The sequence below is a fragment of the Onychostoma macrolepis genome, chromosome 21, assembly GCF_012432095.1.
Source record: "Onychostoma macrolepis isolate SWU-2019 chromosome 21, ASM1243209v1, whole genome shotgun sequence".
Lineage (NCBI taxonomy): Eukaryota > Metazoa > Chordata > Actinopteri > Cypriniformes > Cyprinidae > Onychostoma > Onychostoma macrolepis.
This window is the reverse complement of record NC_081175.1, coordinates 22,936,571-22,950,175: the sequence shown is the minus strand read 5'-3', so window position 1 is coordinate 22,950,175 and position 13,605 is coordinate 22,936,571. Positions and strand designations below refer to the sequence as shown.

General features: G+C 38.3%; 1 protein-coding gene across 1 annotated transcript in view; it reads left to right on the top strand.

Moving 5' to 3' along the window:
• The first annotated feature begins 2,209 nt into the window (after positions 1–2,209).
• LOC131529167 (probable E3 ubiquitin-protein ligase HERC1) overlaps positions 2,210–13,605 on the top strand; it is an 86,327-nt gene continuing 74,931 nt past the window's right edge. The window contains 2 exon segments of the mRNA XM_058758724.1: positions 2,210–2,590; positions 12,560–13,526. Of these exon segments, the coding sequence (XP_058614707.1) occupies positions 12,594–13,526 (933 nt within the window). The 5' untranslated portion in view covers positions 2,210–2,590; positions 12,560–12,593.

The following is a 13,605-nucleotide window of genomic DNA, read 5'->3' as shown; positions in this document are numbered from 1 at the left end:
AGTCGAATCTTGAAGGCATTTTTATCCTTATGTGGGTATATATATATATATATATTACATTATTAATACTGCCTTTTTCCATTTTTCTGTATATCCTTCTGTTCCATTCCTTTTATTTTGATAAAAGTGGAAGCCAACTCCCTTTTCTCGTTTATGTTCTGTCCATGCACTGAAGATAACTCTTTACAAACAGTTTGGGCCAAGTGTGCCTTTCTACAATTACAACAAAAAACATATTTTTCTTCCTTGTCCACTTGTCGCAGAGGTGATCACACCATTAATACACCAGCCGAGGAGAGGGGATGTTGTATTGAGAAGCACTAAAGCTGTGGAGGAGATTGTGAGGGTCCTTAAGCACATGAAAGCAGTGGGGTCTCAGAGATTCATCCCAGTGGACGATGTAGCATTTCATATAGCCATGAACCCTGTCAAGTCAAGTCACCTTTATTTATATAGCGCTTTTACAATACAGATTGTGTCAAAGCACTTAACAGTATCAAATTGGAGGATAGAGTGTCAGTAATGTATAATGATAAGATTAAACACTCAATTTTCAGTTAAAGGCATTTCATTATTGAATTCAGAGATGTCATTGTCTAGCTCAGTTTAGTTTAAATAGTATCTGTGCAATCAAATCGGCGATAATCGCTAGAAATTAAGTGTCCCAAACTGTCAAACCTCTTTGTCATCATACACAGTTTGTCATTCCATGGATCACGCATATGACAAGGGCGAGCTCACGGCTTTCAGGAAACAGCTAAAACTGCAGAGCGCTACGATTAGAAGGTTGCAGAAGAAAGTGACTTCACTGTATTCCATTTCAGAATTAAGACAAGAGAAAAGACTTTGATTTTGCTTAATTGTAATGAAACATTTAAAAAAAAAAAAAAAAAAAAAACTTTCTTTGGCTCAGTATGCTTCTGTTGGAGGTTTTGTAGTTAAGCAAAATTAATGTAATGGGGCTCCAAATGACAAAAACACAATAAAAGTAGTGGTATATATGAATCATGCACTATATAACAACCCTGCTGGTCACACTTTATATTAGGTGGCCTTAACTACTATGTACTTACATCAAAAAATAAGTACAATGTACTTATTGTGTTCATATTGTATTGCAAAACACAATTGCTGCTATTGAGGTGGGATACGGGTAAGGTTAGGGACAGGTTTGGTGGTATGGGTAGGTTTAAGGGTGGGTTAACAGTGTAATTACAGATGTAATTACATATAGATATTTTTAAAAATATAAGTACAATGTAAACACATGTATGTACACAATAAGTGCATTGTATCGAATGATTAATTTAAATGTAAGTACATGGTAGTTAAGGCCATCTAATATAAAGTGGGACCACCCTGCTCAAGAAGGGTTAATATTATTAACTAAAATTAATACCATTTAAAAAAAAAAAATCATTACTTGGAAAAAAATATTTAAAAAAACTTCAACTTATTTCATTTCTGCTAGTTAACAAGGCAACATTATATACATTTAAAAAAAAATGACAAACACAAAATTACTAAAACTTAAACTAAAATGAGTAGAGCAACAGAAAATATGAAAATAAAATGTAATTCAAAATATTAAAGCATTTGTTTCTTAAATCAGATTGTTCTGGTTGTCAGCTGTTTTCACTCACTGACTTAATTTGTTTGGGATTTTGTCCTTAAACTTATTTATTAAAATTACGCTTTTATGTAATAATGTCAAGCAAAATAGTAAAATTGGTTGGAAAAGTGTTTTGTCAGAAGAAATTCAATTATTTGTGACCCTGGACCACAAAACCAGTCATAAGTAGCAAAGGTATATTAGTAGCAATAGCCAACTATACACTGTATGGATGTATAAATCTCATTTTCAAAAAACTGACCCTTATGACTGGTTTTGTGGTCCAGGGTCACATTGTATGTCACTATTTTCGACTTTTAAAAGGCCTCGAAATATGTATTTATTTATTTATTCTTTGTAATTCTATTTTTTGTGATATTTCGGGTCGCAATGTGCAAAGCAAAAATCTCAAAGAGATGCAAAAGCGTTTTAAAACGACATGAATATTTAAAATAAAATGAAAAAGTGAGCATAAGTTTATAATAATATTTTAATGATAACATGTTACCAGATAAATAACAATAAACTAAATACTTGCATATCAAATACAGCAATGGCAAATAGCATCTCATAAACAAAAGCTAGACATAACGGACCCATACGATAGAAACGTCATGACGTCATGACACTACGCCGTATGCGTAAAATCCACCGCTGCACGCGCATTCCCGAAAACGAACGCCGCTATCTTTCATGGCAACAGCTTGCGGAGCGGCAACCTACCCCACTATAAACACCCTCAGCGCGAGATTAACCGGCATTTCGTCCTCGCATTGCGTAACTCTTCTTTACCGGGTGCCGTTTAGTTATATTTAATTCAAAAGTGTGTATTTGTGAAGGTAAATACAGGATATGGTTCATAATAAAGCGCAGGATTCCCGTCCTTTCTGGTAGGCAGCCGGTTTAAAGAGCATTGCAGGGGGCAGTTGATCTGCTGGGCGTGAATGACACAAGGAAGAGAGGAGATCGGATCGATTGGTAAGCATTATATACACTGTCTTTTTTATGTTTCATTCGACATTATCCGATCTGATGAATGGTGGGCTGTCGTATCTGTCGTAATTGATGTGGTTTAATAGTTCGTTAAACAGTTCAGCTTCATATGTCAGCTATTTTTGTATCTATCACTGTTGCTTTGAGTCCCAGCTGATGCAACAATGTAAGTCTTTCCCAAGTGACGGTTCATGCATGTTGCTGTGGTAACTCATTTAATTGTGATTACATTTTGCATAATGTGCTGTATTTTGGCACAGATCGGGGTTTAGATGCATGGTGGGTTGTTTGACAGATCATATCTGATGCTTTCTGGTTCACCATGCTGAACAAATAGCAATTTCTTGGGGGTGATGTGGTGTAGTGGTTCTAGATGGTATGTTCAAACCCATCAACCCTGTTGAAAAGACCATTGTGGTTTTAGATGTTGATGTCTGTACTGTTTTTAGCCCTAACAAAGCCTCCTTTGGTCAGCCAGCTTCATTAGATGGACCATGCTGGTTAAACAGAATGTTTTCTACTGGTTAACCAGCTAGACAAGCACCAAACCATGCAAATTCATGCAGGCCTAAGTTGGTCTTTTCAGCAGAGAACAGGTGACCCATGAATTATCACTATTGTTTCTTCGAACAAGGCATTTAAGGGACAGCTCACCCCAAAATAAAAGGCATTTACTCACCCTAATATCGTTGCAAACATATTCGAACTTAAATATATCAAAATGTGCTGCCTCAGGTTCGATGCCAGTGAAGTCAAACATCATTGGTCATTCATTACATTATGCATGTCTTGCAATCATTTGTAAAATCAAACATGCTGCAATTTTTGAATGTGTGTAAGCTAGGGTGACCATACTTCCTCTTGTGTTTCCACTTGATTTCTAAACTGCCTAAATTGTCCAGGTTTTGTCTTTTCTCGTATTGTTTTCATACTTGCTGAAAGTCGTGACTGAAAGGAAGATTGACCAATAGAACGCAGGCATTATACATAATCGACCAATCGTAGCATGTGAGTAGGCGGGACTTACAGAGAACAGTCAAACCAATGCAAATTTTAGGCAATTTAGAAACCCCGGGCAGGATATGTCCATGAAAATGAGGACGTGTGGTCACTCTGCATAAGTGTAAATTAAATTTCAGAGCCACAATGGAAATTTTCAGTACATAAAATAAAACGTTTGTACTGTTTCCGAATAAAACAATCATATGATTTGGAATATAGTTTACAAGTCATATGGGTTAGTTTTATGCTTCCTTTTTTGTCGATTTTGATCTTGACCGCTTCAGTCCTCATTGACATTCATTATATTTTCTTCTGCAAAATATTAGTTTGCATTTCATTGAGGAAAGCAAAACGGTTATAAAGGTTTGGAATGATGTGAAGGCGAGTATACGATGACAGCACTTTAACATGGTTTCTCCAGAAGTGTACTGACAGTTACTTTGGCTAAAAGGAATGATTATTTTAGGTTTAATAAAATCATTTAGTTTCTCAATTCTGTGAGAGGAGAGCTTCAACTTAGTGCATGACAGTATGGTGCGTTTCATAATCAGAGTCTTTATTGTTTACTTCGAGGTCCAAACAAGTTGATCCAGAGCTCATAACGGGAGCCAGACACTTCTGATATGAAAAAATGAAACCTTTAATGTTTATACAGTGTTCAGGAGACATTTTACACTCATATTCAACACAAGCCTCAAAGCTCAGCTTCATAGTTGTGCATTGAAACCTTGGTGTGCCCTATGTGTTGATGGCCTCTGTCTGAAATGTGATCAGACTGGACGGAAGTTTTAGTTGTCGCATTTGCCCTGGATCAGTCAGGTGTTCAGTCTATCATCCCCCCCAGACCATTCTGACTGGCTGAATTGAATCCACTTCAGTCTCACTTCAACAGAAGGTCAACAGAGATAGCACTTGGCAATGGAAAATCTTGACTAGACAGCTTTATGTTTGTCTGATTGATTCAAGCTCAGTCCTTCACCTCTGTGGCTGGGAATGACCCTGTGGTTCCCATTGTTCGGGCATTCCGTCATTTGACTGTGGGCTCATTTGCATCAAGGTTTCCAAGAAATGCTTGAAAACATTTCAGGAATTATTGCTATTAAGACAAAAGAAACAGCAGATTGAATTTTTAATGCTTCATTGTTATGTAGCACTCTTTTGAACTCTGTAAAAAGATTAAACGATAATATGCTTGTGTTGTAATTTAAGAAAGTATTTCCATAAAAAGATGTAGCAGACTTTCATAATCATGCTTTGGTCAGATGTGATTATTTACACAAAGACATTAACAGGATGCTAAAATTAGTAAGGCATTGAGAGTTGGCTTGCACGAGGGTGTCAATATTAATATTTAAGTTTGATATTTTTAATGGTTAATGTGGATATTTTTAGCCATCTTTTGAATTTTTTATTCAATCATAATGATGCCTGTAATTTTATCAAACTGGATTGAATGATTTAAGGTTAAACAAACATAGTAACAGCACATACAAACAATAAAATCTGTTGCTAGTGCTTATTGGTGTTTGTGCTGTTGTTTTCCCACCAAAATGGCGTCACTTACAGGATGGGCAGTGATTTGTTCTGATTAGAAATCTTGTCAAAATATGTGTTTTATTAGATTTTTCACAAGATGTTGTGTTTTTCCCCCAACCATGTTAATGGCATATACACCACCATTAAAAAGTTTGGGTTTAGTAGTATTGTTTTTTTTTTTAAATGAAAATAAATTTATGGGTTTTTTTTCAGCAAGAATGCATTTAATGGATCATAAGTGACAGTAAAGACAATTAGGCCTATAATTTAAAAAAATAATAATAATTCTGTTTCCAGTAAATGCTCTTTTGTTGAGCTTTCTAGTCATCAAAGAGTCCTGAATATAATGTGTCTTGGATTCCACAAAAATATTAAGCATCACAACTGTTTTTAACATTGATAATAAGAAGAAATGTTTCAGCAAATCAGCATATTAGAATGATTTCTGAAGGACCATGTCACACTAAAGAGTAATGATGCTGAAAACTCAGCTTTGCCATAGTAAAGGTCTTTGCACAAATTCCCGTCTGAAATTTGCACACGTTAAAAAATAAATGCGACCTCACGTTGTGTCAATCATGTTTACACGCTGCCTCCGAAACATTCATCTGTCGTTAAAAAAAAAAATTCGCACCAGATTCGATTTTCTGCATTTTCACATCCATAGCAAGCATTTTGATAGGAAAGGATGACAAATACGAAAAAAAATGAAAACGCATACCAAAATGTGTGCAAGGAAAGGACCTTAACCTCTTAACTGTCACCGTCCCCTCTGTGGGGCGCCTACATAGACTGTAAAAAAAAATGGACGTAGTCTCCGTGACGTCACCCGTAGGTTTCTGTAAAGCGTTTTTGAAGCCTAAAGTGGGCGGAGCCGACCGCCGCCATCTTGGAAGCGCGTCACCGCGCGTCACTCGGGGATAATCGAAAATGGGCAAAAAGGCGGGACGTGGGTGAAGCTGAGCTGAAACCACGCCCCTCTATAGTGACAGTAGTGCTGCCGTGCAAAGACAGAACACCATAACTTCGTTTTTGGTCGAAAATGAGTTATTGATCATTTTGGGACATTAATGACCTCCTTTATCATGTGTTTAAGTATCATGGAGAAAAGCCCCGGAGAAACCAAGGCAGAACACAGTATAACATCAGTTACCGCGCTTTGACTTTGGAAAGCTCAGATAAGTTACAGTGCTCTGCATATGTTTGCATTCGTTCGTCAATACTGTGCCAGCCTGGAGTTACACGGTATTCTGCCTTTGTTTTACTGTCCATTAAAGTCTACCGCGTTTATTGTGTACTTCTATATCTGTTGGCACTTCATTAGACAAACAAATGAGAGAGATCGCGATCTAACAAACTGCTCCATATAACAAAGCACTGTAAGCAATAACGATTAAAAAACATCTAATTGCCAGATTCCCAGTGTCCTACCTATAATTATATTTTTCTGTACAAATACAAATCATTAAAGCCAGTTTTCTAAGTTTCGCACTAGAGAGTTTCACACTCTGGAGCAGAGCTCGCGGCAGTCCACCTGTCACTCAAGTGGCCACGCCCTTAATTATGCAGAACTTTAAGGCTTAATATAATTTAAACGGATGAGTTCTAAAAAAATTCACCCCCCTCACAGTTGTCACGAAGGGCAAAATTAGCTATATAGACCAAAATAATTTTTTGTACCAGGCTGTAAACATGTTTTTTTCTGCTGTAAAGTTGGGCATTTTAACATGGGGAGTCGATGTGCGGCCAGTCGATGTGCGGCCAGTCGATGAATTGCAGTTTTAGTCACTTCCGTGTTGGTTTCACTAGAGGGAGCGGGAGGTTGCCGCTTGGGCGCCTACATTTACTTCACTATTTTAAAATTAAATCCTAATCTAATCATGACAAACTATATATCGTTGGAAAGGTCTAAGACTCCTAAATAGATATTTTACCACTTTTTTTGTCAAAAAATGTAGGAAAAGTAATAGATTCATTTATGACAAGAGTGGACCAGTGTTAATTTCGTCGACGAAGACGAAAAATATTCGTCAACTAACCTTTTTTCTGTGACTAAGACGAGACGTTGACGAGCTAAAATTCATATCTGATGATAAAAACTATGACGAAATTTATGCCACGTCTTCATTAACAAGACGAGATGGGACTAAAATGTTATTTGAGGACTACCGGACATTCAAAATACATCCTATAGGCTAAGTTAACTGTATTGTCTTTCAAAATATGCGTCTCTGTCAATGGATTGCAATCAGATGAGGGGCGTTTATATCTAGTCTCAGTATGGCAACCACAGCGGACAGATAGGCTATTAAAACGCCAACTAGCGATCTGAAACAATGGCCTCAGCACCTGAAGGGGTTTTTTTAGGGATAGAGTGACCAGATGTCCCGTTATTCCCGGGAGTCACAGTTCGTTGTCGATTAACTTAAAGTTAGTGACGGCGGAATCGCGCTGATAGAAGTGCTCTCTCTCGCGCACGCTCCGCTTCTTCAGTTCTCATACAGCGCGCGATCAGCTCTTGGTGCTCAAATACACACACAGCAGTTCAAATGTCTATTGTGTAAAGTATCTCACGTAAATATAGTCAGTTATGGCTTAAGTGAGCGTAAACAGGTGGGTGAAAACTGAATGTGTGTCAGTATTACATGCATGCCTTCCGTCTTAAAGGGACAGCATTCCTATCCGTGTCATAAATGTTAACCAACAAAAGATGTTAAATAAATGTATAATTAAGTAAAGCTACTGTATCTGAAAAATGAGTTTAATTTGTATCTCTACCAAAAACTGAAAATTTATTCCAGTTTTTCCAAATTCAATCCTTGATTCAAATTTCTCATAAGCTTAATTGATTTGGTCTAAAGAGAGAAGAATTGATGCCTATTTTTGTTTGAATACTACATATAAAATAGCTACCAAAATAAATGTTGTTAACGGCACTTTGACTAAAAGTAATGACTAAAAGTTGACAAAAATACAATGAATTTTCGTCGACTAAAACTATGAAAGACTCAAATGACTAAAATGTGACTAAGACTATTAAGCATTTTCGTCTCAAGATAAATACTAAGACTAAATCAAAAATGCCTGCCAAAATTAACACTGGAGTGGACCTGAAAAATCTACATCATAACAGGAGTTCTGACCTTTGTCACAGAAAGTCTTCTTAGTTGCATTTTTGTCTATTACGTATTAGAAATCATAAGAAATTATATATCAGTTGAAAACTTAAAATATCAAAATTCATCCTTTGAAACCCATTTTAAAATCAAACATTGCATTACCATGGAAATGGTACATCAAAATAATGTTACAAAATGTTTTCATTCATGAATTATAAAAATTTAAGTTTGGATAGTGCACTATAATGTCTATGTTCAAAACTGGGAGTGACAGTTAAGGGGTTAAGAATAAATCACATTTTAAAATGTATTATGAATAGAAAACCATTATTTTAAAGTGTTAAAATATTTCACAAAATTTTATATTATATCCAACACATCTGAACTGCTCGGCGGGAATATCCCAGCTGTTATTCTGTCCTTTAGTTTAATTAGAAAAGCACACCCAACAGCTATCAGATCAACACTAGTTTAAAACTGTATGTTCTCTGGTCTATTTTTATACGTGCTCTAAAATTACTGTTTGGGTGCATAACTACCTCTTTCTCATTATTATTAGTAACATGTAACTGAAGATTGTCTATATTTACACCCAGCGGATTGTACACACGCCAGTATGTCTGTGGTAAACACCTCAGAGTATAAGCTCAGCGTCTCTTTAAACAGTCCGCCACATTAAGGACTTGTTATTGTCATGGTTTTTGTAAGATTAGTCAGAGTTCCCGGGGAATGTGACACTCGGTCCCACACCACCTCCCACATAACTGTGAAGCAGCTTTGAGAAGAATCCTTTTTATTTTTATACATAGTGAAACCGTAGAGGCTGTTTGTCGGGTGTAATAAATTCTGGGGTGTAAGACTCAGGGCAGACGTGGAAGTGCTGGGTCATGTTGCTCATGGACACTGACCAACGGGAGGAGGTGGAAACTTGCTCGAAGTGACGAGAAGGCCACCGGCTTCACTGATGTGAGAGAAACTGAGGCAGGCGTCCAGCTTGCTCAATTCTCAGGCTGATGGTGTCTGGTTCATTCGAGGTTTTAGTGCTGGATTTCCATTTTAGATCATATACTGCTGTGCAAGTTTTCGATTCATCATGTTACTGATTGAAGGTTTCATGTTAAATTTCACGTCAGGTTTAATCAAAAATAAATCAGTAATATTGTGAAATATTATCACAATTTAAAATAACTGCTTTCTATTTTAATATATTTTAAAATGTATTTATTCTTGTGATGAGCTTTGCCATTTTCAGCATCCGTTAATCTTCAGTGTTGGTTATATGACTACAGCTATGAAAACAAATGATTATCTGATTGACCAATCAGAATCAGGTATTTCAGAGCATCGTAATACTATTACTGTGTAAAACTTGCATTACTTAGTTGTACTTATATTTAAGGGGATAGATAGCCATAAAAAGTGAATGCTGGAATAATAAAATGTCTCCATTTTCTTTGGAGCTAACAGGTTATAGTTTGAACTAATGCATCGCATACTCAAACTGAGGTTTTTTTAAATGTCACAGCTCTCGAAACAAGAGGAGAGATTGGTTGTTACATCTTCAGATGAAGGCTAACTGTTTCTGAGGTTGGAAAGAGATCCAGAAAGGTGAACCCTTGGTGTTGTCAGGCTGTTTTCATCTTCACATCATCTCTCATTAGGTTATTTGTAGGCTAGTTACAGCCGCTGGAGTCTGTAATCAGTTTTACACATACTAACTAGATTAGGGTGAAGTCTAAACCTTCTGATTAATGAGTCCCAAAGATGTGAGACCCAGTGATTCGCTATTTATCTGTAGCGCTTGACTATTGTTGTCATCAGCGTATAAGTAAGCTGTGCATAAGTCGATGTGTGTTCCTCATGTTTAAGCAAACCGTGCCTCAGGAAAATGACCTTGATTTACTTCTACATATGTTCTCTGGTACATTTCTTACATCCTGACTGGGGAAAACAAGCGCAGGCTGTCAAGAAATTTCCTTCAGAAAGACCCTGGAGGAGTGTACGTCTGTTTTTGGAGGAGAGCTGTTTGTAGTCTGTTTCTGACGAGGATGTAACCACGTTCTGGATTGAGAGGGACCAAATATAACAGCAATTTAAGAATGAATCATTGCAATACACATATTGGTCAAAGAATAATTTGAATATCATGGGTGACATGCCCATAGTTTCCATTGGAAATGCAAGATGCACCATAACAAACAAAACTGTGAAGATGCTAGACATAAGCTCTGTTCCAAAACCTGTTGAGCTGCCTATAAATGTAATTCTTCCTTATTATTTAGTAACAATGAGGCATCTTAGAGGTCAACAATTGTGGTGCCTATTGTTTAAAACAGCCTCCGGATTTCAAAGTATGTAAAGTTTTAAAATATTTATTTATTTAAATTTTTAACTATATTCATACATTTGGATTAGATTATCTATTTAAATGTATTTATTTAGATTTTTTTTTAAATTAAAATTAATTCAAATTAAATGTATTTTTAAAGAGAGAGTTCACCCAAAAATGAAAATCACTAATCACTCACCCACATGTTGTTCCAAACCCATAAAACCTTCGTTCATCTTAGGAACATGAATTAAGATATTTTTGATGAAATCCGAGAGCTTTCTGATCCTGCATAAACAGCAACGGAACTACCACGTTCAAGGCCCAGAAAGGTAGTAAGGACACCGTTAAAACATTCCACGTGACGTCAGTGGTTCAACCTTAATTGTTGTGCATTCACAACGGTACCACAACTCATGCGTGTTCATTCCTCTGCTTGTAAACAAGGCGCAGCGCATCCATGTTCTACATCAGAATGCTGACTCTTGCATCAGCAGCAATAAAAAAGCATGTATGTTACTGTTGTGAATGTGCATCGAAGACTGACACAGAAGAGAAGAAATTATATAAAGTCATTATTTTTGTTACTTGCACACACAAAGTATTCTTGTAGCTTCATAAAATTACGGTTGAACCACTGATGTCACATGGACTATTTTAATGATGTCCTTACTACCTTTCTGGGCCTTGAAAGTGGCAGTTGCGTTGCTGTCTATGCAGGGTCAGAAAGCTCTTGGATTTAATCCAAAATATCTTAATTTGCGTTCCAAAGATGAATGAAGGTTTTACAAGTTTGGACCGTTCGTAAAGAGCTTGATTGACAGGCGATCTGACCAATCAGAATGCGGATATTATGTGCCGCCGCTGCTATCCACCATCTTACCCGACAGCTACGGCCGGTCTTCATAGAAATACATGTTAAAACAGGGTAAAAAAGATTGACTGAATTGAAACTTTTTCTATATGAAAATGTGCGGAGGGTTAAGCTGTTCTGTTGTTGGCTGCCACATTAACGGCAATAAGCTAAGGAATTCCTTTAAATTACTTTGCGTACCAGAAAACCTGTCATGTCCGGTGCTGTATACATGGCTTGCAGTGTTTAAGTTAAATACTGTGTTAAATAATAAAATAATAGGCCTATGTCAAAACGTGTGCTCTTATCATTCTGTGGACAAAATCCTGTGAACTTCGCCCCGATCGGGAGCTTTAAATGCATATGTGCGCTCATCTGTTTTCAATGCAGCTAACCTTGCATCGCTTCGTCATCTTTCCACTCAGTAAACTATGACAGGTCCTTTACAATTACTGCAAAAAGACAGTCACTGTGACACTGTAAAGTGATGAAACTATTGCGCCATGTGCTTTTTTAAAATCATTTTCATAGGTTTCACGTCATATTGTTGGATCGGAAAATATGTAAATGCACATGCCCAGTAGCCGCAGCTGTATGCCTTCTAGCCTTAACCACAAATCAGACAAGAGAGTAGATTAACTTCGGTGGACTTAAACTTGAAAAATTATGTGTTCCATGGTTGAAATAAAACACTTTCTGATGTTTATTCATGTTCATTTCGTGCTTTACGTAAATATGAAAAGACGATCGTTTTTTTCAATTAATCTCAATTAATGACAGATTTTTTTTTTTTTTTTTTTTTGTGGTGAACTATCCCTTTAATTCAACAGCTTTCACAGCCTCCCCCTCCCCACAGCCGCTCACGAATTCACGTGAGCGGCTTGAACATGAGCAAAACCTATTTTACCCTCACACAAAACTCCCAATCACACAGATTCCTATTGACATGGCTGGAATTTGTCCATGACATTTCGCAGAGCAATGGTAAATGTAACCACACCTAAGTTACATTGATAGTGTCCCATTCCATGTGGGGTTTGTACCGGAAACCTTCAAACTTTTCTAGGTCTTGAACAGTATTTTTAATTTTCTCTTTCTTTTTTTCTCTCTTCCAGTTATGTGCCTCTTGCATGTGAATAATGTACAGTGATGGTGCCTTCTCAGACCCACGTGATGCTCAAGTGGCAGGAGCACCTGAACAGCTCCTGGGCGGCGGAAGACAGCGTTCAGACCGCCACACGGCACGGAGCGGCAGCCCTCTATGCAAAACTGGTCTACAACAAGGAGGTTGTGGGATTGGCCCAACCAGTGCAGGACCTAATGGGTCCACGTTTGCCTGACTTCCAGTACGAATCCAGCGCCGAGGAGGAAAAGGAGGAATATCTGTCTGCGCTGCTCCACAGTCAACGATGCCTTGCCCACCGCATGCTGGCGAGGACCCCCTTTGCCCTATCCCTGCACCACAGACTGGTGATCCTCCAGAGGGTGTTCTATGCCCTCCATAGCAAGTATCACGACCGATTCCGAGCACCGCTGCCTCCCCAGCCCTCATCCTCCAGTGCAGAAGGGGGAGCTCTAGAGTCAGTGTCTGAGCCTTGGCCAGCAGGCAGTTCCCGTTCAAAGTCAGGCACAGATGTTCTTATTGAAATGGGAGTCCGGACTGGGTTGAGTCTCCTTTTCGCCCTACTGAGGCAGAGTTGGCAGCGGGGGCGTCTTGAGAACCCACCGGACGTTGCTCTGTGCAACGAGGTACTGGCAACCGCATCTTCAGTCCTGGCCGCCCTGCCTCCTCTTTCCTTGGCCAACGAGAACAAGATCCCAACAGTGGGGCTTGACTGTCTTTCACAAGTTGGAGACTTCCTAAAGAAGACGGCGGTCAGTGGGTCCGGGGCAGATCGGGCAGGTCGCAGGCTATCCCTGGAGCTTCTCCTCTCGTTAGCCTTACAAAGAGGATCCTTGCGCTTCCTTCTGGAGTGGGTGGAGGTGGCGCTGGCTGCCTCCGCTTCCTCCCCCACGTCTGAAACAGTTGGAGTGGGCTACGAGCTGATCCATCAAACCCTGCAACAGATGCGCCAGCACACGGTGTGTTCCTGAGCCATGCGGTTGACCTAGTGGTCATGCTAATAGCATGAGTGAAGTAATATACAGTGATACTAATGGG